At 37.3% G+C, this 25,582-nt stretch overlaps 1 protein-coding gene across 1 annotated transcript in view; it reads left to right on the top strand.

Annotated features, from left to right (window-relative positions):
- SPATS2 (spermatogenesis associated serine rich 2) overlaps nt 1–25,582 on the top strand; it is a 73,355-nt gene that overhangs the window by 33,361 nt on the left and 14,412 nt on the right. Inside the window, exons 3-7 of the mRNA XM_068971069.1 lie at nt 7,080–7,188; nt 8,271–8,320; nt 15,303–15,564; nt 16,768–16,947; nt 19,383–19,518. Of these exons, the coding sequence (XP_068827170.1) occupies nt 7,080–7,188; nt 8,271–8,320; nt 15,303–15,564; nt 16,768–16,947; nt 19,383–19,518 (737 nt within the window). The remainder of the gene's footprint in view (nt 1–7,079; nt 7,189–8,270; nt 8,321–15,302; nt 15,565–16,767; nt 16,948–19,382; nt 19,519–25,582) is intronic.

Genomic DNA, 25,582 nt, shown 5'->3' with positions numbered 1-25,582 from the left:
GAAGAGAAATCCCTAGGGGCCAAAAATATAGAAGAAACTAAAAAGCTGAGTGGTAAGCCTGAGCTAGGTAATGCTGATATGTTTTGCCAGTCTCAGTAACAAATGGGTTTTTACCACACAGGCCCCAGATTTAGCACAAAGCTTATCCTGGGTTAGAAATTGGAACTGAGATCTTATATAAGGTTGAGATCCTGAAAATGCTTCATCTTCAGGGAAAGGTAAACTAGAACAAATCTTCCCACAGACTTTGAACACAGTATTAGTATTCTTACTGTAAATGTTGAGAGGAATGTAGTGAAAATGAATTCAACTTTTTTCATTAGTAGTAATATTATATTCTATAATTATTTTATGAATATTATAGAATAAAGCAAATCAAGAAATATGTCAATGTTTTTAAGAGCTAAAAAACTTTCAGTTTAGAGAAGAGAAATACATGTTTAAAAACCATCTTATCAAAAGTCATTTGGGAATTCTCTAGGTCCACTGGTTAGGACTCCGTGCTTCCACTACAGAAGGCATAGGTTCAGTCCTACATGCTGCACGGTGTGGCAAAAAAAAAAAAAAAGCCTTTCAATATTATATTTAAACTTATGGTGTCAGTATAAACTTATGTTGTAAAAACCAAAATTTCCTAGTTCTATGAACTGAAAGGACCTAGAAATAATCACATCCTAGTATTCAGTTCAGTTCAGTTCAGTTGCTCAGTCGTGTCTGACTCTCTGCAACCCCATGAATCGCAGCACACCAGGCCTCCCCGTCCATCATCAACTCCCGGAGTTCACTCAGATTCACATCCATCGAGTCAGTGATGCCATCCAGCCTCATCCTCTGTTGTCCCCTTCTCCTCCTGCCCCCAATCCCTCCCAGCATCAGAGTCTTTTCCAATGAGTCAACTCTTCACATGAGGTGGCCAAAGTACTGCAGTTTCAGCTTTAGCATCATTCCTTCCAAAGAAATCCCAGGGTTGATCTCCTTCAGAATGGACTGGTTGGATCTCCTTGCAGTCCAAGGGACTCTCAAGAGTCTTCTCCAACACCACAGTTCAAAAGCATCAATTCTTCAGTGCTCAGCCTTCTTCACAGTCCAACTCTCACATCCATACATGACCACAGGAAAAACCATAGCCTTGACTAGACGGACCTTTGTTGGCAAAGTAACATCTCTGCTTTTCAATATGTTATCTAGGTTGGTCATAATTTTTCTTCCAAAGAGTAAGCGTCTTTTAATTTCATGGCTGCAATCACCATCTGCAGTGATTTTGGAGCCCCCAAAAATAAAGTCTGACACTGTTTCCACTGTTTCCCCATCTATTTCCCATGATGTGATGGGACTAGATGGCATGATCTTCGTTTTCTGAATGTTGCGCTTTAAGCCAACTTTTTCACTCTTCTCTTTTACTTTCATCAAGAGGCTTTTTAGTTTCTCTTCACTTTCTGCCATAAGGGTGGTGTCATCTGCATATCTGAGGTTATTGATATTTCTCCCGGCAATCTTGATTCCAGCTTGTGCTTCTTCCAGCCCAGCATTTCTCATGATGTACTCTGCATAGAAGTTAAATAAGCAGGGTGACAATATACAGCCTTGACATAGTCCTTTTCCTCTTTGGAACCAGTCTGTTGTTCCATGTCCAGTTCTAACTGTTGCTTCCTGACCTGCATATAGGTTTCTCAAGAGGCAGGTCAGGTGGTCTGGTATTCCCATCTCTTTCAGAATTTTCCACAGTATTAGGAAATACTAGTATTTTCCTAGTATTAGATTGGTGCAAATGTAATTGTGGTTTCAGACCGTGTATTTTAAATCATTATAACTAGGCTCAAATGCATCTTTAGTCAAAATAGGAACCATTACAGTCAACACATTTTTGCCAACAAGAAGCAAGCTTGTTTATTTTTATAATGTAAAAATCCATGATTCAGGAGTTGACGAACTATTGGAAAGCGTTTTCTGCCTCTTGCTGGTTATGGAAGCATTTTCCCTGCAAAAAGTTGTGAAGATGCTTGAAAAAGTGGTAGTTGTTTGGCAAGAGGTCAAGTGAATATGGCGGATGAGGCAAAACTTCATAGCCCAATTCATTTAACTTTTGAAGCAAGTGTTGGTTGTGCGAGGTGCATTCGGACGTTGTCATGGAGAAGAATTGGGCCCTTTATGTTGACCAATGCAGGCTGCAGGCATTGCAGTTTTCAGTGCATCTCATCGATTTGCTGAGCATACTTCTCATATGTAATGATTTCGCCAGGATTCAGAAAGCTGTAGTGAATTAGATGAGCAGCAGATCACCAAACAGTGACCATGACCTTTTTTTGGTGCAAGTTTGAATTTGGGAAGTGCTTTGGACCTTCTTGGGGCTTCCTAGGTGACGCTAGTGATAAAGACCCTGCCTGCCAATACAAGGGAAAACGTAAGAGATGCAGGTTCGATCCTGGGGTTCAGAAGATCCCCTGGAGGAGGAAATGGCAACCCACTCCAATATTCTTGCCTGGAGAATCCCATGGACAGAGGAGCCTAGCAGTCTACAGTCCATGGGGTCACAAAGAGTTGGGCACAACTGAGCGACTAACACTTTCACTTTCACTTTCTTTGGCTTTGAGAAGTGCTTTGGAGTTTCTTCTCTATCCAACCACTGAGCTGATCATTCCCAGGAGTCGTATAAAATCCACTTTCTGTCGCACATCACAATCCATTCAAGAAATGGTTTGTTGTTACACAATAAAAGAGGATGACACTTCAGTGGTTTTTTTGATTTGCTATCAGTTCATGAGGTACCCACTTACCAAGCTTCTTCCCATTTCCAATTTGCTTCTAATGCAAAATGACGATAGAATGGTTGGTATTGAGTTCTTCAGCAACTTCTCGTGTAGTTGAAAGAGAATCGGCTTTGACGATCCTCTCATTTGATCGTTGTCAGTTTGCAGTTGCCGGCCGCTGTGCTCCTCATCTTCAAGGCTCTCCTTTCCTTTACAAAACTTCTTGAAGCACCACTGCACTGTACATTCGTTAGCAGTTTCTGGGCTAATGCATTGATGATGTTCAAATTGTCTCCACTGCTTTATGACCCATTTTGAACTCAAATAAGAAAATTGCTTGAATTTGCTTTTTGTCTAATGTCATTTCCCTAGTCTAAAATAAATATAAAATAAACAGCAAGTAATGTCATTAGCAAAAAAAAAAAAAAGCGAGAAATGTGCATTAAAATGATGTATAACATAACCACATTTATTTGAGAATGTAGTCCAATATCAAACGGCAAAGCTCAGCAATGCAAGACCACAATTACTTTTACGTCAACCTAATAGCAATAAACACACCTAGCTCTTAGATCTTGGTTTCTAACTACCACTCCCTACCAAAAAAAATGGGTCTTCTTGAAGAAATAACCAATTTCACATTGTCCAGTAAGACAAGAAATGAAGATTATAAAAACTGAAAAGGAAGGGGAAAAAAACTGCTGTTATTATAGATAATAGAATTGCCTACATAGAATAACCAAGAAAGCAATAAATTATTAGGAATAATGAAGTCATCAAAATAGCTGGATATAAAATTGACATACAAAAATGAAAAGAGGAAATGCAGTTATTGTAAAGTGTATATTTTTAACCTCAAAAGATACAAAATACCTTAGGAATAACTGACGAATTTGGCATGTTCGTTTTGAAGGGAAATTTGGCATTTCTAATGAGTTTTTAGATTCACTACTGTTCAGAGTTTTGCCAAGAGAATGTACTGGTCATAGCAAACACCCTCTTCCAACAACGCAAGAGAAGACTCTGCACATGGACATCACCAGATGGTCAATACTGAAATCAGATTGATTATATTCTTTGCAGCCAAAGATGGAGAAGCTCTATAAAGTCAGCAAAAACAAAACCGGGAGCTGACTGTGGCTCATATCATGAACTCCTTATTGCCAAATTCAGACTTAAATTGAAGAAAGTAGGGAAAACCACTAGACCATTCAGGTATGGCCTAAATCAAATCCCTTACGATTATACAGCAGAAGTGAGAAATAGATTCAAGGGATTAGATCTGATAGACAGAGTGCCTGAAGAATTATGGATAGAGGTTTGTGACATTGTACAGGAGGCAGTGATCAAGACCATCCCCAAGAAAAAGAAATGCAAAAAGGCAAGATGGTTGTCTGAGGAGGCCTTACAAATAGCTGTGAAAAGAAAAGCAAAAGGCAAAGGAGAAGAGGAAAGATATGTCCATTTGAATACAGAATGCCAAAGAATAGCAAGGAGAGATAAGAAAGCCTTCTTCGGTGATCAATGAAAAGAAATAGAGGAAAACCATAGAATGGGGAAGACTAGAGATCTCTTCAAGAAAATAAGAGATACCAAGGGAACATTTCTTGCAAAGATGGGCACAATAAAGGACAGAAATGGTATGGATCTAACAGAAGGAGAAATGTTAAGAAGAGGTGGCAAGAATACACTGAAGAACTATATGAAAAAGACTTCACGACCCAGATAATCACGATGGTATGATCACCCATCTAGAGCCAGACATCCTGAAATGCAAAGTCAAGTGATCCTTAGGAAGCATCACTATGAACAAAGCTAGTGGAGGTAATGAAATTCCAGTTGAGCTATTTCAAATCCTAAAAGATGATGCTGTGAAAGTGCTGCACTCAATATGCCAGCAACTTTGGAAAACTCAGCAGTGCAGTGGCCACAAGACTGGAAAAGGTCAGTTTTCATTCCAATCCCTAAGAAAGACAATGCCAAAGAATGCTCAAACTACCACACAATTGCACTCATCTCACACACTAGCAAAGTAATGCTCAAAATTCTCCAAGCCAGGCTTCAACAGCATGTGAACCATGAACTTCCATATGTTCAAGGTGGATTTAGAAAAGGCAGAGGAACCAGAGGTCAAATTGCTAACATCCATTGGATCATCGAAAAAGCAGGAGAATTCCAAAAAAACATCTACTTCTGTTTTATTGACTATGCCAAAGCCTTTGACTGTGTGGATCACAACAAACTGGAAAATTCTGAAAGAGATAGGAATACCAGACCACCTGACCTGCCTCTTGAGAAAGCTGTGTACAAGTCAGGAAGCAACAGTTAGAACTGGACATGGAACAACAGACTGGTTCCAAATTGGGAAAAAAGTACGTCAAGATTATATATTGTCACCCTGCTTATTTAACTTATATGCAGAGTACATCATGAGAAACGCTGGGCTAGAAGAAGCACAAGCTGAAATCAAGACTGCCGGGAGAAGTATCAATAACCTCAGATACACAGATGACACCACCCTTATGGCAGAAAGCAAAGAAGAACTAAAGAGCCTCTTGATGAAAGTGAAAGAGGAGAGTGAAAAAGTTGGGTTTAAACTCCACATTCAGAAAACTAGGATCATGGCATCTGGTCCCATCACTTCATGGGAAATAGATGGGGAAATAATGGAAACAGTGAGAGACTTTATTTTAGGGGCTCCAAAATCACTGCAGATGGTGACTGCAGCCATGAAATTAAAAGACGGTTGCTCCTTGGAAGAAAAGCTATGACCAACCTAGATAGCATATTAAAAAGCAGAGACGTTACTTTGCGAGCAAAGGTCCATCTAGTCAAGGCTATAGTTTTTCCAGTATCATGTATGGATGTGAGAGTTGGACTGTAAGGAAAGCTGAGTGCCAAAGAATTGATGCTTTTGAACTGTGGTGTTGGAAAAAACTCTTGAGAGTCCCTTGGACTGCAAGGAGATCCAACCAGTCCGTCCTAAAGGAAATCAGTCCTGAGTATTCATTGGAAAGACTGATGCTGAAGCTGAAACTCCAATATTTGGCTACCTGATGCGAAGAACTGACTCATTTGAAAATACCCTGATGCTGGGAAAGACTGAAGATGGGAGGAGAAGGGGATGACAGAGAATGAGATGGTTGGATGGCATCACTGACTCAGTGGACTTAAGTTGGAGTAAACTCCCGGCGTTGGTGATGGACAGGGAGGCCTGGGATGCTGCAGTCCATTGGGTCGCAAAGAGTTGGGCATGACTAAGCAACTGAACTGAACTGAACTGTCAGAAATTCTACTAGTGATTATATATACAATAGAGACATCCTCTCACTGTTCACTGAAGACTTGTTTTCTTTTTTTTTAACAATTTGCTAAGCATTGTCATAAGCATTCAGTAAATAACCATAAGCGTAGGAATATTTACTATGGCATTTTTCATAGTAGCCAAACACTGGAAAGAATATAAATGTCTATCAACAGAAAAATGATTAAATTGGCTGTATTCACACAATGGAAATGCTATTTAGCAGTTAAAATAAATAGCTGATAAATAATAATGAGATACATTTATCAACATGAAAAATCTAAAAAACAATGTTACATGCAAAAGCAAATTAAAAATAGATATGTATGATATGACATGTAATGCAAACAATAATGTCTTACCCTTGGTTACAGACATACATCATAAAAGTATAAAAATAAATATCGAAATAACACCAAATTCAAGGTAGAAATCTCTGTGGAGAGGACTGAAAAAGGGTTTATGAAAAGCTTCATGGGCACTTCAACTGCATGTATTTTATTTTATTAAACTGGGTGTCATAGTGAGTGTTCATTATGTTTTGTATACCTGAAATAATTTATAATAATTTAAATGATATTTATAGCATTATTATACAATTAAATGATATGAAATAAATGTTTAAAAAATGCTATACAAAAATCTAAGTTATTGTTGGTGTTTTATTTTGGTGGTTTGTTAAACTTTGCTCCTTTCTGTATAATATGCTAAAAATGAGGAAATGTTGATGCTAAATTAATACCTGATTCCTGAATTAAACCACCCTGAAATAAGATCTGGCACAAATCCTCTGTTTCTGCAAATGTTCTGCTTTTTCTAAGTTTTAAAGTTAATTTTTTATGTGCTGGCATCATTCCCCTATTATTCATCACAGTGAGATGGTTGTATGTACTCTCACTGATACTAAAGTGATGTGGTGCACCTTGTTAAAGATGAAGTGGTACCCTTACTGTTATTCTCTGTGATAGACCTCAGTTTGCAACTGATCTACTGATATTGGAATTAAATGACTTTATCTTCTTTTTCAGATAAATGCAGTGCGCACAATAGTTCCCAATAAGAGTAACAATGAAATTATCCTGGTTTTGCAACACTTTGATAATTGTGTGGACAAAACAGTACAAGCATTCATGGAAGGTAACCCTAGCTCAATATTTTTATAAGTTCATATTTGTTCAACTAGAAGTTGCTTCAAATTTCTATAACATTTATTCTGCAGCCTGGTATTTTATAGATGATATAGCAGGCCCTGTGCGATTTTTAAAGATGTCTTTTAAAGCTCCTTATTTCAGCCCTAGAAGTAATTCATTCATAAGCTATATGATACCTGGAATAAGAGACAAGCAGAGAAGACTCCATCATTTTATTCGTTACGTTTTCTAATGACAGTTAAGAAGAAATTAGGTAGCCAGTGGTATAAGGGACTTGACTGGAGTTGGCTTGAATAAGAATTTAAGAAGCAATGACAGAGCAGTGGTCTAGTGGCTCAGCTACAGATGACAGATTTAGGGACTCAATATTCTTTTTCAGGCTCTGACAAGTGATTTAAATATATGGGTTTGAGTTTCCTTATCTACCATACAAAAAATGGTATGCTTAGTCAAACCTTCTGATTTTATAGAGTTGAGGAGCATTTTACAAAATTCTTTCAACATAACTTGTTTGGGAAAAACTGTCTGAGGTCGTCTCTTTCATTGAACAGTGACAGTGATATCAAAATAGATCTCCCTCTTTCTACTATTCTGAATTTGCCAGTATAGAATAAACAGGTTCAAATACTGTAAGGTTTTTCTTTATCATCATATTTTTTTCATAATGTTAGTATTTGGTTTTAGGGTGGCAGACAGTTCTCTCTGAAACAGTGTAACCAGGTGGTATGTAATCTGGAGGAAAGGGGACACCATACTTGGGCTGAAACCAGTCCTCTTTGTATTTGGTCAAAGCTACATAGATAAAAAGAAGCTTCAAAGTGGTCAGGCTACATTAGTCTCTTCCTGGAAGAACTTACTCAAGAAATTAAATGGAGAAGGGAGATCTAAATGGGCAGGTATTCTAAAAGGTAAGCATGATATGATTATCTCGTTACATTAGCTTAGATACCTGAACCATCACTTTTCCTATTGGGAGAGGGAGACTTTCCAGCAGTTACAGGGACACAAATTTCTGCTTGAGCATGCCAGTGCTGGGAGAAAAAAATCTGTGATTGGTTTCTCTTACAGGTAGTGCCAGTGAAGTACTCAAAGAATGGACAGTAACAGGCAAGAAAAAGGTAAGAATGAATTAAATTTAAAAGTGTGATATCAGTATTTGTATTATAAAAAAATTAAGCTCTGCAGAAATATTGAAAGATTTACATATGCATCTTCAGTTTACCTGGCTAAGAAAAGTTTTCTTCCAGGACATTGTAACACTGCTATGTACATAGAGTACCCAGTCTCCTCCATGTGATTTCAGGCAGGAAGCAGAATTACTCTGCCATGCAGTTGCAGAGAGTGTATTAATATTAGGCAGGGATGAAACGAGATCATGTCAAGGACAGCAGAGCTCCTCTAGAGAAAAGTGATCCATTCCAGGGGTTTTCAACATCATTCATATCATACATCAGTTAAAATAGTTCAGATTTTTAAGTCAGACCACTTGTGTTGTAATCTCTGATATTAATCAGCTTTAGCTTAAAGCCTAAAGAGAGGCTTTGCTACTGTTAGCTATCCAGAGGGGTCTGATGGTCTAGTTCAGGGAGATATTAGAAGATAATAGAAGGCACTTGGACTGTGGAATCAGTCAAAACTGGATTTATATCCTATTCTACTACTTACTGGTTTTATTTCCTGGGAATATTGTTTAACCCTAGTGAGCCTTAGTTTGCTCATCTCTAAAATAGGAAAATAATATTGACAACTGTAAGTATTTCAGTTCAGTTCAGTTTCTCAGTCGTGTCCAACTCTTTGCAACCCCATGGGCTGCAGCACGCCAGGCCTCCCTGTCCATCACCAACTCCTAGAGCTCACTCAAACTCATGTCTATCGAGTCGGTGATGCCATCCAACTGTCTCATCCTCTGTTGTCCCCGTCTCCTCCCGCCTTTTATCTTTCCCAGCATCAGGGTCTTTTCAAATGAGTCTGTTCTTTGCATCAGGTGGCCAAATATTGGAGTTTCAGCTTCAGCATCAGTCCTTCCAATTAATATTCAGGACTGATTTCCTTCAGGATGGACTGATTGGATCTCCTTGCAGTCCAAGGGACTCTCAAGAGTCTTCTCCAACACCACAGTTCAAAACCATCAATTCTTTGGCCCTCAGCTTTCTTTATAGTCCAACTCTCACATCCATACATGACTACTAAAAAAACCCATAGCTTTGACTAGATGGATCTTTGTTGACAAAGTAATGTCTCCTCAAGTGTTTAATACAATATCTGACATATCAGTTCTCCTTATCCACTTGAAACCAAAAATGCTTTCCCTAAAGGATACTAGCTAACCTCATCATGCTTCCCATAGCTCTTTACTCTAAATCTAGTTCCTTTAGGAAGTACTTGAAGTGTGAATTTGAATCAAGTATCTCTATGAAATCTCTCTGGGGTCTGTGTTAGGTTAGTGCTGGAGTTCTGGAATACTTTCTTGATGACTCTAAATCATTTCATTAGGATTTCTGCTGAGTCTTAATTAAACCAGACTTGGGAAAAAAAGAAAACAGGCTTGGCTCCAATGACCCTTGAGAACTTTTTCTAAGAACTTAATACTACCACAGATTCCCCTGAAGCTCTCTCTACCTGTAGCTTTGAATATTTTCTTAACTTTTTCCCATTGCTTTCACCAAACCTAAGTAACTGTGCGTATTCTGATTTATTAATTTATTGGCTAAGGATAATAGGTTATTAGTAATGTAATATGTGCACAAAGCTAGGGAAGTATGTGTTGGAGATACATAAATTTCTTACAATTTTGAGAAAGAAAAATGGCTTCAGTTTGGCAATCCCAAATACCCAAATCACATCCAGTTAACTGTTGGGATTAGTTCAATAGGATATGATCATGAACGATTACTGGGGATAGGTATTACATGCATAGGACAGTGACATGAAAACTTAGCCAGCTCACATGGGAGAAAGTAATTAAGAAAAGGAGAAATGAGAATTGTGGAAAGGAAAAATCCCTTACCGGATATATGATTGCAAATAGTTTCTCACATTCTGTGGATCGTCTTCTTTCTCATGAAGTCCAGTTTGTCTGTTCTTGTTTGTTTACTGTGCCTTTGGTGTCATCTCTAAGAAATCCTTACCAAATCCAATATCGTGATGGTTTTGTCCTACATCATTTTCTTCTAAGTTTTATTGAGTTAGGTCTTACATTTAGGTTTGATCCATTTTGAGTTAATTTTTGTGCTATGTTTCAGGTTAAAGTCCAACTTTATTCTTTTATATGTGGAGATTCCAGTTTTTCCAGCATTATTTGTTGAAAAGACTGTCCTTTGTCCATTGAATAGTTTTGGCAAAAATCATTGAAGCCATATATGGGAGAGTGTACTTCTAGGCTCTTTATTCTATTTCATTGTCTCTGTGTTTGTCTTTTATAAGTTTTCTGGTCACTCTGCATGGCTTGTGGGATCTTAGTTCCCTGACCACGGATCAAACCCCTGCTCTCCACAGTGGAGGCAGAATCTTAACCACTGGGCCCCCAGGCAAGTCCCTTATACATCTGTCTTTACACTACTACTACACTGTTTTGATTAGTGTAGCTTTGTAGTAAGTTTTGAAATTAGGTTGTATGAGTCTCCCTGTTTTGTTCCTCTTTTTCTTTAACTTTTTTGTTGACATGTTGATTTACAATGTTGTGTTAATTTCAGGGGTACAGCAAAGTGATTCAGTTATATACACACACATACATAAATTTTTTTAGATTCTTTTCCATTGTACCAGCTGAGCCACAAGGGAAGCCCATTGTAGGTTATTAGAAGATATGATATAGTTCCCAACAGTAGGTCTTTGTTTATTATCTTTTCATATATAATAGTGTGTATATTTTAGTCCAAAACATACAATTTATCCCTCCCCTCCCAGCCCCATCCCCTTTTGGTGACCATAAACTTGTTTTCTATGTCTTTGAGTCTGTTTTTCTTTTGTAAATACATTTGTGTCCTTTTTTTTTTAGATTGCACATATAAGCGATATCATATGATATTTGTCCTTCTCTGTCTGACTTATTTCACTTACTATGACAATCAGGGTTGTTTTGGTCCCTTGAAGGTGCATATGAATTTTAAGATGGGTTTTTCTTGTTTCTGCAAAAAATATCATTGGAATTTTGTTATGGATTGCATTGAATCTGTAGATCACTTTGGGTAGTATTGACATTTTAATATTAAGTCTTCTAATTCATAAATATATAAGGTGTTTCTATTTAGTTATGCTATTATAAATTGAATCATTTTATAATTTACTTTTCAGATTGTTCAGGTATAGAAGTACAACTGATTTTTGTGTGTTAACTGTATCCTGCTGCTTTGCTGAATTGTTCTGTGTGTGTGTGTGTGTGTGTGTGTAATCTTTAAAGTTTTCTATATATAAGATCATATCTTTTGCAAACATATTTTACTTTTTCCTTTCTTGCTTGGATGCCTTTTATTTCTTTTTCTTTCTTAATTGCACTGGCTACAACTTTCAGTACTGTGTTGAATAGAAATGGCAAAAGTGGGCATCATTGCCTTGTTCCTGATCATTGAGGAAAAGCTCTCCTCTTTGACCATTGTTCCCTGTGGGTTTTTCATATATGTCTTTTATTATGTTGAAGTAGTTTCTGTCTAGTCCTAGTTTTTTTTTTGCTTTTTTTAGTGTTTTTATCATGAAAGGATGTTTGAATTTTGTCACATGTTTTTTCTGCATCAGTTAAGATGATCATGTGGCTTTTTTCCCCTTCTTTCTGTTAATATGGTGTATTACATTGATCAGTTTTCTTAAGTTGAACCATTCTTGCATTCAGGGAATAAATCCTATTTGGTCATGGTATATAATTATTTTAGTATGTTGCTAAATTTGGTTTGGTACTATTTTGTTGAGAATTTTTGCGTCAGTGTTCATAAGGGATATTGCTTTGTAGTTTTCAGCTAATGTCTTTGTCTAAGTATCAGGGTAATGCTGACCTCATAGAGTGAGTTAGATATTGTTCCGTTCTCTTCAGCAGCTTTTTTTTTTTTTTTTTTTTTTTAAGTTTGGCAAGACTAAATGTTCGGTAGAATTCACTAGTGAAGCTAGGGATTTTCTTTGTCAGGAGATTTTTGATTCGTGATTTAGTCTCCTAACTAGTTAGATTTTCTATTTCTTCATGACAGTATAGGTAGGTTTTGTGTTTCTAGGAATTTGAACAATTTCATCTAGGTTATGTAATTTGTTGGTGTATGATTGTTCATAATATTCTCTTATAATCAATAGTAATGTACCCACTTTCTTATTTTAATAATTTGAGTCTTCTCACTTTTTTCTTAGTCCATCTAGCTAAACTTTTGTCAACTTTGTTTTTATGAAGAACCAGCTTTTGGTTTTGTTGTATTAGTCTTCTAAACCATGTAGAAAACAAAAAGTACAGTTACAAACCATTGTTATAATAATACTAGCTTTTGTAATTGCACAAACTCTGTCAAGTTCTTTATTTCTCTGTATGCCTTCAGATTACCATCTGGTGTTCTTTCACTTCATGTTTCAGGCCTCCTGTATTTCTGGCGGGGCAGGTCTGGTAGTCATGAACTCTCTCCTCTTTGTTTATCTAGGAATGTCTTAATTTATCCCTGTTTTGAAAGATAGTTTAGCTACATAGAGGATTCTTGGTTGATGGGTTTTTTTTGTTTTTTTTGTTTTTTTTCTTTTAGCATTTGAATATATCTGCCTACTGCGTTCTGGCCTCCTATGTTTCTGATGAGAAATCTGCTAATCTCATTGATGATCTCTTGTGTGTGATAAGTAACTTCTCTCTTGCTGCTTTCTAGATTCTTTCTTTATCTTTTGGAAGTTTGATTACAACGTGTTTCATCATCTCTTGGAGGTTGTTAAGCTTCTTGGATATTTACAGTCATGTCGTTCATCAAATTTGGAAAGTTTTCAGCCATTATTTCTTTATACTTTCTTTCTTCCCTTTTCCTCCTCTCCTCCAGTTTATACAATGCATATGTTGGTTTGCTTGATGGAGCCCCACAGGTCCCTTAGGCTCTTCACTTTTCTTCAATCTTTTTTCTCTTCCTCAAACTCAGCAATTTCAGTTGTGCTATCTTCAAACCCACTGGTTCTTTCTTCTGACTTCTCAGATCTCCGTTTGAGTCCCTTCAGTGATTTTTTTTTTAAATTTAAGTTATTGTACTTTTCAGCTCCAGAATTTCAGTTTTTATTTCTTTTTTAGATTTAGCTTCTTTTTCTGTCTCTTAATTAATATTTCCATTTTGTTCATACTTTGTTTGCTTGACCTTCCCCACACTTTCCTTTAGCTCTTTGAACACCTTTGAGGCAGCTTTTTTGTTTTCATATTGTGGGGTGGGGTTGGTTGTACTGAGTCTTCGTTGCTGGTGGGCTTTTCTCTGGTTGCGGAAAGCAGGGACTACTCTGCTTTGTGCTCTTTCATACTCTGCACCCAGCAGGGACTAGTTGTATTGTGCAGGCTTTTCATTGCAGTGGCTTCTCTTGTTGTTAAACATGGGCTCTAGGCACGTGGGCTTCAGGAGTTGCAGCATGTGGGCTCGGTAGTTGGTGGCTCCCAGGCTCTAGAGCACAGGCTCAGTAGTTGCGGTGCACAGGCTTAGTTGCTCCATAGCATGTGAGATCTTCCCGGACCAGAGATCATGTCTCCTATGTTGGCAGGTGGATTCTTTACCACTGAACCACCAGGGAAGCCCAAAAATGCACTAGGCGTTTGAGTAAAAAAAATCCTCTTTATGGAAACATATTAAGAATCCATGTTTACTTAATTAAAATTAATCTTTGGATGAAAAAAAATAAAGTCTTTAATGTATCTCCCAACAAGTCTTTCTCAGGGAAAGTTTCTATTGATTTATTCTTTTCCTTTGTATTGGCCATACTTTCTTATTTTTTTGTGTGTTCTTTGTGATTTGCTGAAAGCTAGACATTTGAATCTAATAATTTGATAACTCTGGAAACCAGATTCTCCTTCTTTCTCCAGGTTTGCTGTTTTTTGGTATTACTATATTTTTAAATTATTGTAAGCTGTCTTTGTACCAAGGGTCAGCCTAAGGTGTAAACTTAAGGTCTTCTCAGATCTTGTCTGTGCTTTTCCCTGAGCATGCATGATTACTTTCAATTTTTTTCTGTATATACAGTTGTTTTTGAATGTCCTAGTCTTTGAGGTCTGTCTCCAGGAAGGGAATAAAGAAAAATGAAGTAGGGAAGAAGGGCACCACCACTTTAACTCCCCTAAAGGAATTAAACTTCAGGCAGAGGGGGAGGGGCTTGCAACAGTGGGAGGAGGTGCAGCATCAGTGGCTGCCTGCCTCTGTGTGTACCTTTGTAGTGAGAGGCAGCAGTCAGTGACCACAACACAGCTCCCAGATATTTGGAGGACAGGGTTCTTTTTCCCTACCCTGACTCCAGCAAGCTATGTGCCAGCTGCTCCAAGAACAGGTGCACAGCTGCCTGTTCCCTAACTGGGGGTGGGGGGTGAGTATCTGCTACTGTGCTCAGAACTGAAATTGACTGAAATTGACTAACTGCAATTTATCATCCAAGCCTTCTCCTGGAAATTATAAGCCTTCATTAGACTCCAGAGTTCCAAAATAGTTAGACAGATTCTGCCAGTGTAATTGTTGTCTAGGTGAGGAGACAGATTTCTGATGCAAAATCCTCCGCAATGCAGATTTAATTTATCTTTATTAAACTGAAGTTTCACTTCATTCCATGTTTATAGCTACACCAGTTTTTCTATTGGATTATTATTTTGTTTGTTTAAGAGCTCTCTCTATTTATTTCTTTGTATATATTACACATATTTTTCTCACATTTTGTAGTTTATCTTTTGATTTTTCTTATAGTGGGTTTTTAATGCTTTGCTGTTTTATTTTTATGTGTTTGAGTTTATCTAAAGTATTTTATATAGTTATTTTAGTCAGTGGTTTGACATATAAAAATGGTATTCAGTTTCTGGAAGAGCAAATGAGAAATTGGTAACATTGGTTGCCTTTGGGTAGCTGGCGTTACCTCTCTGGATTGTTGGGGGTCTTCTTTTTCTTTTGTTTTTTTCAAATCTTTAATAACCATTAGAACAAAAAGAAGAAAAGCAAGCCAAAACCTGCAGCAGAACCAAGTAACAGTATCCCAGATTCCAATAAATCGGTTTCCATTCAAGAGGAACAATCTGCGCCCTCCTCAGAGAAAGGTAGTATTAATGGTTATCATGTCAACGGTGCCATCAATGATACTGAGTCTGTGGACTCACTCAGTGAAGGTATGGAGACACTTTCAATAGAAGCCAGAGAACTGGAGGATCCTGAGTCTGCCACATCAGAAATGCTCGATAGAACAGGTGAGTATTAACAGGTCCTTGGAAAGTTCCATTCTACTGAAAAATACAGGGGCTTCTTGGCTGAGAAAGCAATCAATAAATTAAATCTAGTTAGTTTTTTAATTTTGTTACTTCTTATGTGAAAGAGTCACATTTGGTAATTTTCAAGGGCCTAGAAAAATATAATTCTTATTCCTTTGTTTCATATTTTAATTTTAGTCTAAATCAGCCTTGTGGAAATCTAATTTAATAGTTCTGTAATACTTAGAGATTACAGAAGGTGACCTTAGATGTTTTTTAACTGCACATTTATTAAAGGAAATGATGATCATGAGTTGATATTGATGTTATTATTCCAAGACAACACAATAAGGAATATATAAGTGTAACTGTAATCCCATGGCTTTCATTAGAAGTAGACTGTTGGTTGTTATAGTCTCACATTTGTTTTTTAATAAAGAATTAAGATTAGTATTAGTTGTAAATTCAGATACCTTGTACATTTTTCATTAACCGTTTTGATGAGCACTGGAAAGATACTGGGAATATACTTTTAAAAATAGGCTTTTTAATTACTTGTTTGTTAAACCAGTTTCCCTTGCTCTATTGCTGCTGGCTTTATACATGTAATGCCATTTTTTAAATTATATTGTATATTTCAGATGTTTTTATTTATTGATTAGTTCGAGCACACACACGCACATACAAAGACTTAGAAAAAAACATAGCACCTCAAACAAACCAAAGATAGTCAGTGGCTTCTATTTTTTTCTGAACTAGCTTTCCTTTATTTCCTAACTCTTTGCCGTTTCCATTTCCTAAAGCTTTTGAAACTCTTCTTTCTTTCCCTGGGACAGTGTAGAAATCTTTTTCTCAGCATAACTTAACAGAAGCTTGTCAGAAGGTGGTGATATTGACTCTTCACTTCCTTGTGCCCAGAACTGCAAGGAAGTTAACAAGGTACAGGGAATAAGCTAGCCTGTCTGAAGAGGGGTTGGCAAAGAACCCTCCTCTTCAGTTAGTGTGCCTCCTTGGGCTAAGCCAAATGATACTCACAGCCTCACTGGCTCTGCTCTTTGTCCTGCTTTGTCAGTTGATTCTATTCACAACCTTTTAAGAGGCTTTGTTTTGCTGCACTTTTGCCTTTTTACTTCGTGTGTACTTAAAGACTCCTTGATTTACCCCTAAACTCTACTCTAAAATACTGGCCTCTTTATTTGACAGGATCCATGCTGGAGAATGGTGTCTCTGATTTCAAGTCCAGATCTTTGACTATGCACTCTATTCAGAATTCTCAACAAAACAGGAATGCTGCCAAGTCTCTCTCAAGAACTACTGTAGGACCTCAGCTTTCAAATCTAGGCATGGAAGATGTTCCCCTCTCTTCCACCAATAAAAAGCTTGGTAAGTCAAAGATCTTCCTTTGAGAGAAAGCAAAGAGAATCTGTGTTTTTCGCTAAAGAGGGCAAATCATCTCTTTGCTCTCATAAATAAGGTTTCAGAAGGGGAAGCAGGTAATACATTTCCAGTCAGTGACTATCCATGACCATCCAGCCTTTCCCCAGTTTTGTGTACACAGTTGGAGTCTGATAGTAGTGTAATGCCGTACCGTCTTGAGACAACAATAGTGATCCCTTTTTTGTGAATGGGGGTCAAACTCTGTGGCTAGCATGGTGTTTTTGATAACATTAACCTTCATTTTATTTGCTTTATTGCAACATGTCTGTGCTATTTCCTTCATTTTTAACTCCTGGTTGATAACAACAGTAAAAAGCTTTGCCATCTCTGAAATGATATTTTGTAGAAATATTTTAATTTCTTTTCTCAACTTCATGCTTTTACTAATACCTATCAGACTGTAGCTTTAAACAAGGTCATTTTCTCTTAAGTAAATACTTAGCATTGATTGATGGTAGCCATTTGCTGTTTTTTTTTTTTTTTTAGCTATAATAGTTATTTAAATAATCAGCCAATAATTAGATAGAGATAATAGCCCTTCTATCGTCCATTTAAGGATGGCAGTCCACTTACCTGAACAAATGAAACAGAGAAATGTAAAAGACACTTGTAACCTGTAGCTCTGTATTGAATTATTTATACCGCATGAGCCAAATTTAATTATTGAGGCTCTCCTTTTTCATCTTTCTAACAGAGCCCTCAACTTGTCCAGAAAGGCAAGTCTGAGAATATTTAGTCAAGCAAAAATAAAGAAACAGTGCTTGAAAGCTTTTAGGTAGATTTTAAAAGAAATCACGTTGAGATGAAGAAGGATTTAAATTAAAGATTGAAAATCTGTGTCTTGGCACTTTATAAATTTGTTAGATCAGTTATTCTAACTACAAGTTGTAATAACTTTGACATTGGTGAATGTAAAAAGGTTATAATAGAATTCTCAGAAACTGGTTAAAATATATTGGGTAGGTAAATATACTTCATCTTTATCTACAGTGTTGACTTACCCACTTATACTGACTCAGACTGTACTATCAAGAGAGAACTTTATCAGTTTTGTAATATCTACATGGTGTATTGTATTCTACTAAATCCTGTTATGTAGGGAGTTTTGAAAATTTGGTACCTACTCAAATAGTTTTTCATTTTGGATTCTTTTTTTCAGTCTTTTTCTCTCTGTGTTTAATTTCATTATGGATAGTTTCTAAAATTGCTGTCTTCAAATTTATTAATCTTTTTTCTCTAAGTTTTTAATCTGTTGTTAATCCAATTCAGTGTATTTTTCATCTCTGATTTTTTTTTTATCTCCAGAGGTTCTGTTGGAATCTTTTTAAATATCTTCCATGTCTCTCCTTAATAGATTATACTATTGCTCCACCTTCTTGAACATGTGATATTTGATTATATTAGCTGTTTTGATGTCCTTACCAACTTTATTCTACATCTTTGTCATTTCTGCACCTGTTTCTGTTAAATAATTTTTCCTTTCATTATAGATCATATTTTTCTGCCTCTAGTAATTTTTTTATTGGATGCCAGACATTGTGAATTTTGCTTTGTTGATTGCTAGATATTTTTGTATTTCTTTAAATATTCTTGTGATTTGTTCTGGAACTGTTATTTGGAAACAGTCTGCTTGCTTACTTAAGCTTTGTTAGTAGAAATAGAGCAGCCTTTAGTCTCAAGCTAATTACTGAGGCAGCGCCCCTCTAAGTACTCTACCTGGCGCCCCACTATGCTGGTGTGAGCATAGACTATTCCTGGTCTGGGTGAGCCCTCAGGATTATTCCCCCTGCTCCTTTCCAGTGGTTCTTTTCCCTGTTTGGGGTGGTTCTACGTACACATGCACTCAAAATCCTCTGTGGATCTTTGTACAGTTTTTTCACTGCTGTGTAGCTTTCTCCTCTTTACTGTTCTGCCCTGAGAATTCTAGCCATCTTGGCCTCTTTGAACTCTCAACTCTGTCCCCTCAATTCAAGGAGACTTTCAGATTCAACTTAGGATTTCTCCTCCTTGCATTGCAGCCTGGAAACTCTCTTATGGCAGCAAATTGGGGCAATCTTAGGCCTCACTTCTTTTGCTTCTGTGCTCTTGTGGAGGGTGGTAAGAAGTACTGCACATTGTTCATTGTCTGTAAACCATTGTTTCATATATTTTGTGTATGTGTGAAGTTTTTTAAGACAGGAAGGTAAATCCAATTCCTATTACTCCATCTTGGCCAGGATACTTTAAAAAAAAAAAAATCTATAAAAATTCAGTTTTTTGTTGAGGGTGGCCATTTAGGAAGCATTCTTAGTTATGAGATGTTAGTTATGTTAAATGCTTAGGTATTCAGATCCAGTTTTCAAGTTACCTATGTTGCTTTTTTAATTGGGATTCTTTCCAAGGTTCTAATATTGAAAAATCTGTGAAAGACCTCCAGCGCTGCACAGTGTCTCTTGCACGATATCGAGTTGTAGTTAAAGAAGAGATGGATGCTTCTATTAAGAAAATGAAACAAGCTTTTGCCGAATTGCAGAGCTGGTAAGTTAAGTTGCATTTTGTATCAGTAGCACGAAAATGATAAAGATGGTTAGCCATTCACCAAGTTCTTTAATTCCTAACTCTTAACTACTCTACATAATGGAGGAAGACTTAAAAATCCTATGCTGTATTTTGCTTTCTGCTTCATTCTGTTTGTGGTCACAGTGTGAGAATGAGTGGTAAAAGAAACTCATGCTTTAGGAATGGACCTAAGGTTAATATTGTTTGGAAAGGGACAAATAATTACAGAGTAGGTCATGCTTCTTTACATTAGGGTCTGTCTTTTAAACCAGGAACCTGTAACCCATGGCATGATGTTTTTGAACAAATCAATATGCCAGAAAATTTGGAAAACTCAGCAGTGGCCACAGGACTGGAAAAGGTCAGTTTTCATTCCAATCCCAAAGAAAGGCAATGCCAAAGAATGTTCAAACTATGGCACAGTTGCACTCATTTCACATGCTAGCAAAGTAATGTTCATAATTCTCCAAGCTAGCCTTCAACAGTACGTGAACTGAGAACTTCCAGATGTTCAAGCTGGATTTAGAAAAGGCAGAGGAACCAGAGATCAAATTGCCAATATCCGTTGGATCATAGAAAATGCAAGAGAATTCCAGAAAAACATCTACTTCTGCTTCATTGACTAGGCTAAAGCCTTTGATTGTGTGGATCACAACAAACTGTGGAAACTTCTTAAACAGATGGGAATTTCACCTGCCTGCCTCTCACCTGCCTCCTGAGAAACTTGTATGCAGGTCAAAAAGCAACAGTTAGAACCAGACATAGAACAATGGACTGGTTCCAAATTGGGAAAGGAGTATGTCAAGGCTATATATTGTCACCCTGCTTATTTAACTTATATGCAGAGTACATCATGCGAAATGCCAGGCTGGATGAAGCACAAACTGGAATCAAGATTGCTGGGAGAAATATCAATAATCTCAGCTATGCAAATGATACCACGCTTATGGCAGAAAGTGAAGAGGAACTAAAGAGCCTCTTGATGAAAGTGAAAGAGAAGAGTGAAAAAATTAGCTTAAAGCTCAACATTCAGAAAACTAAGATCATGGCATCTGGTCCCATCACTTCATGGCAAATAGATGGGGTAACAGTGGAAACAGTGACAGACTTTATTTTCTTGGGCTCCAAAATCACTGCAGATGGTGACTGCAGCCATGAAATTAAAAGACACTTGCCCCTTGGAAGAAAAGCTATGACAAACCAAGACAGAATATTAAAAAGCAGAGACATTACTTTGCCAACAAAGATCTGTATAGTCAAAGCTATGATGTTCCTAGTAGTTGTGTATGGATATGAGAGCTAGACCATAAAGAAGGCTGAGCACCAAAGAATCCATGCTTATGAACTGTGGTGTTGGAGAAGACTCCTGAGAGTCCCTTGGACTGCATGGAGATCCAACCAGTCAATCCTAAAGGAAATCAGTCCTGAATATTCATTGGAAGGACTGATGCTGAAGCTGCAGTACTTTGGCATCCTGATGTGAAGCGCCGACTCATTGGAAAAGACCCTGGTGCTGGAAAATATTGAAGGCAGGAGGAGAAGGGGATGACAGAGGATGAGATGGCTGGATGGCATCACTGACTCAATGGACATGAGTTTGAGCAAGCTCTGGGAGTTGGTGATGGACAGGGAAGCCTGGCATGCTGCAGTCCATGGGGTCGCAAAGAGTTGAACACGACTGAGTGATTGAACAACAACAACAGCATTAATATAAAGTAGAAAAGATGTCTTTGTTTTTCTGCCTCCTTTCATCCTTCCTAGTGCACCCCACTCTACGGTCCTTTCTATGACCTATTATTAATCATTGATTTATTTTAATTTTGTGTTTTTTAAACTTACTTTAAAAATTCTCATATCTTAAAATGTATTAATATGTGTTCTGTAGGTGAAATAGGGTTTAGTAGTTAAAGAGGTTTGAAAATACTTAAATTTTCTTTACTACAGGACTTCTTGATGCCTTAATGCTAATATGCATTGTGAATTTACAAGAGGGAACTATACTATGCTGTTTCTCAAATATATTTGATTATAGAATCTTTGGGAGAAGAAATATATTCTAATTTTCTTCTAGAACATTGAAGCTGTTTTAACTATTAGATATTAAAGTGGTAACTAACTTTTAAACCATAACTCCTTTGGGGAGGTATTTTCATTTAATAATGGACTTTAAAAAAAAAAAAAAGGACCAAATTAAGTAAAACGACAGGAAGACAAGCAGCTAGGTTGGTATTTGGGGATATGAGACTGTCCATACTGCCTATTTGTAAGACTTTCAAGAATCTGAAGGGTGAGAGGAAGTTTTCATGAATATAGAGAACCTATACCACTCTTCCTCCCAACCATCCATACATTTTCTTGCTTGTCTAGGAGCTATTCCCTGAGGTCATATTCAATTGTGTCTCTCTTCACAAACTTAGTCTGGCACTTCATGCCACAGTGGACAAAAGACAGAGGGAGAGTGGGTAGCCTCAGTCTTCCTGTTTTGTGGAATTGAAGAAGGGAGTCAATTAACAGAGAAGTAGCATAAAGCCTCCAGAAAGTTGCTGACCTCTGCTTTACCAAAGTGTAGAATGGTCCATGAACCAAAAAGTGCTTTAGAATAGATCATTCATCTGCTCATCTACCCATGCTGTCATGAATCCCAGGTTTCCCCTTGCAGGTTTTATAGCTAAAAATTTAATGTCAAATCTTCTGTTTTCTTATATACATTTTCACTCCAGCCAGATTACTTGTCTCAGAATTTAACATACACATCTCCTCTTTCATACACTCCTTGATGCTACTTTTCCAACCTAGTAATGCTCTCTTGTATCTTTGTACTTATCTAAATCCAACCAGTTCTCCCAAATTCACGTTACGTAAACTCTGACTTCCCCTGGAAGTTTTTCTAGGTAACTGATTTCTCCTCTTTCTGACCCTCTGGGAGAAAGCCCCATGCCCTTTACCCTGGATTATTATCACATCAGATATTATTGGCTTAAGAAAAAAGAAATAAGAGTAGAGCATCACAATTTTGCCTTGACAAGCCTCCGGTCTCCATGATTGTTTAGTTTACTGATTACTTTAGCCACAGGATCTGATTCCATTCAGAACCACCCTGAACCAGGAAACACAGTTCCGGGAGAGAGACTTAAGAGTCCTTGTTGACTTGGAACCCAGCCAGGGGGAGCCTCCTTTAATAAATGACAAATGAAGTGGTTTCCTGCCTAGAAACTGTGTATTTAGGATTGATTAGCAGGTGTAGCAACCAGGTCAATTTAACTTGAGGAAAGAGATTACCTGCACTTTCCTGCTGGTGTAAAGCCTTCTCTCTGGCTGACTGGGTTTTTAAACTGGCTTATTTCCATGCCCCTTGTAGTTGCTACTTCAAGATATAATTGGCAGGTGAGCTAACTCCCTTTGGCACTGAACCAGAGCTTGGAGTTAATGTCACTTAGGAAGCCATTTTTTTGTGTTGGTTATAGTATAAAAGAAAAGAAAAGGTTCTAACATATTTGCAACAGTAAGATTACATTACACCTGACCGGGCACTAGGGGAATTATATGGATAAGTGCTTTCACACTGGGGCCAAATGAAAGCTGACATTTACCTGTGGGGAGGTAAAAGCAGCGGCTTTCCAGGATGTAAAACGTCAAATCTGTCCTTATTGGTGATCCAGTAATAATCATCACTAGACCCAGGTTTACTTTTCTTGTTAATTAATAAAATCTGTCTGACACATTGTTGGAGCTCCTAGTTGACTTAAAGTTTAGGTCTGTTAGGGAGCAGGATATGAAGTGGAACATGAAGCTAGAGTGTGTAAACTATTTTGAACGGTTTTCATAGTATGTGTCAGGGCAAAGGATAAAGTTTAAATAAAGTTTCTGTTTTATTGAAAGTCAAAAGATACTTATTAAAAGGAGAAAAGTCGTAAAAAATTTGAGATTCTGCAACACATGAAGTCAATATAAGCCTGTGCTTAAGACTGAAATTTTTCCTGGCTGATTGTTCATTCACCTTAGAAAAGTTACTTCCTTTTATTTGAGCTTCTCTTTTCTTATTATATTAAACTATCATTAGTCTTAACAAATGCTTTTAGATCCTTAAATTTAAAGTTCATCTATAGAGATGCTGAAAATTCAGAAAATCATTTTATGAACAAAAGCACTCTCAAAAATGTCTAAAAACCATAGAAATAAAGGAATAGGCTACTGTTATAATGTGTTATCAGAAAAGTACCTAGCACTCTTTAGTTTTAAATTATTCTTCAGTGTTTGCATGTTTAGTACATTAGCATCTTATTTCTACTAGTATTTGGCCTCCATGGTTCTTGATAGTCTTTGACTTAAAATTCTAATGAGTTTAAGTCCGTTGTAGTGAAGTGAATGAACCTAGAGCCTGTTATACAGAGTAAAGTAAGTCAGAAAGAGAAAAATGTCATATATTAACATATACATGGAATGTAGAGAAATGGTACTGATGAACCTATTTGCAGGGCAGGAATAGAAACGCAAATGTACATACAGTATGGACTTGTGGACACAGCAGGGGAAGGAGAGGGTGGGATGAATTGAGAGAGTAGTATTGACATATATGCACTGTCATGTGTAAACTAGATCATCGGTGGGAGGCTGCTGTATAGCAGAGAGAGCTCAGCTCAGTGCTCTGTGATGACCTGCAGGGGTGGAGTAGGGGTCGGGGGAGGGAGGCTCCAGAAGGAGGAGATACATGTGTACATACAGCTGATTCACACTGTTGTACAGCAGAAACTAACACAACATTGTAAAGCAATTATCCTCCACTAAAAATAAATAAATTTAAAAGAATTCTAACTCTTTAACCATCTGAGAAAATAACTAAGTAACATACAAAACAAGCAGGTTCCTTTCCAAACATGTTCAATCATACTATCTGATTTCTTCATACTGATTTCTGTCCTGTGAAGAGGGAGCCTTAAGTTTTTTGTTAAAAGGAATTTGAGTCTTAGGTTAAGCTGTTTGCCTAACATGACATCATATTTAAGTCGAAGACTCAATGTTTGAATCTGTGTATTCTGACTCCCAGTAACCTGTGATCTTCATCCCACCCGTCACCACTGATGGCTCACTTTTGCACTAAAGCTGGAAGAGACTCCTGGGGCATGTGTCGCACACGGGTTTGATTCCTAGTTCCCAGACCAATAATCTAACTGTGCCCCCCTGCACAGTGCTGCTATTTCTTTTTCCCAAAACATATTGTAAGATATCATCGAGTCATATGGTTCCTGGTATTACTTTAGAATTGAGATGCTCTTTGAGCCCAAATGTGTGTACCATAATCATAAAACCAGCGTTGGGAATACGGAGATTTATGAAACAAATGAAGTGTCATTTAATTCTCTGCTAACGAAAACTACTAAAAATTTTCTTTTTTTGGTTGTTTTATATGAGAAGGAGGAAGTGTCTTTAGAAAAATAAAGGTGTTTGCATTGGCTGGGCTTTGGTTGGATTTCTGCTTTAGTGGAATTATAATAAATAGGTTTTAGGTTTTCAGCAAATAAAATCAAGTATAAATGTTTTGTAAGAACATTATTGGGTGGTTTAGAGTATAAACCCTTGAAATAATTACTTGGCTCAACAGTTGCTAGAATTGTTTCTGTTATAACAGTGTTTTCTAATGCAGCTGGGCCTTCCCAGGTGACACTGGGAACCCGCCTACCAATGCAGAAAACATAAGAGACATGGGTTCCATCCCTGGGTCGGAAGATCCCCTGGAGGAGGAAATGGCACCCCACTCCAGTATTCTTGCCTGGAGAATCCCATGGACAGAGGAGCATGGTGGGCTGCAGTCCATGGGGTCGCAAAGAGTCAGACACAAAGAAAGTGACTGAACACACACTAATGTAGCAATCGTAAACAAATGATAGTTAATAGTTTTTTGGAGCCAAGAAATTACTGAAGGTAATAGTATAATCAGTAAGCTACATGTTAAAAATATTAATTGAAGGGCCTGCTTTAAATGATGGACATATAATGTATCTTAGAGATATGAGTGGTGATGCTACAGGGACAACTATTTTGACCA

This window comes from Capricornis sumatraensis, chromosome 4 (genome assembly GCF_032405125.1).
Source record: "Capricornis sumatraensis isolate serow.1 chromosome 4, serow.2, whole genome shotgun sequence".
Lineage (NCBI taxonomy): Eukaryota > Metazoa > Chordata > Mammalia > Artiodactyla > Bovidae > Capricornis > Capricornis sumatraensis.
The sequence above is the reverse complement of the archived record's forward strand: the minus strand, read 5'-3'. Positions and strand labels throughout refer to the sequence as shown.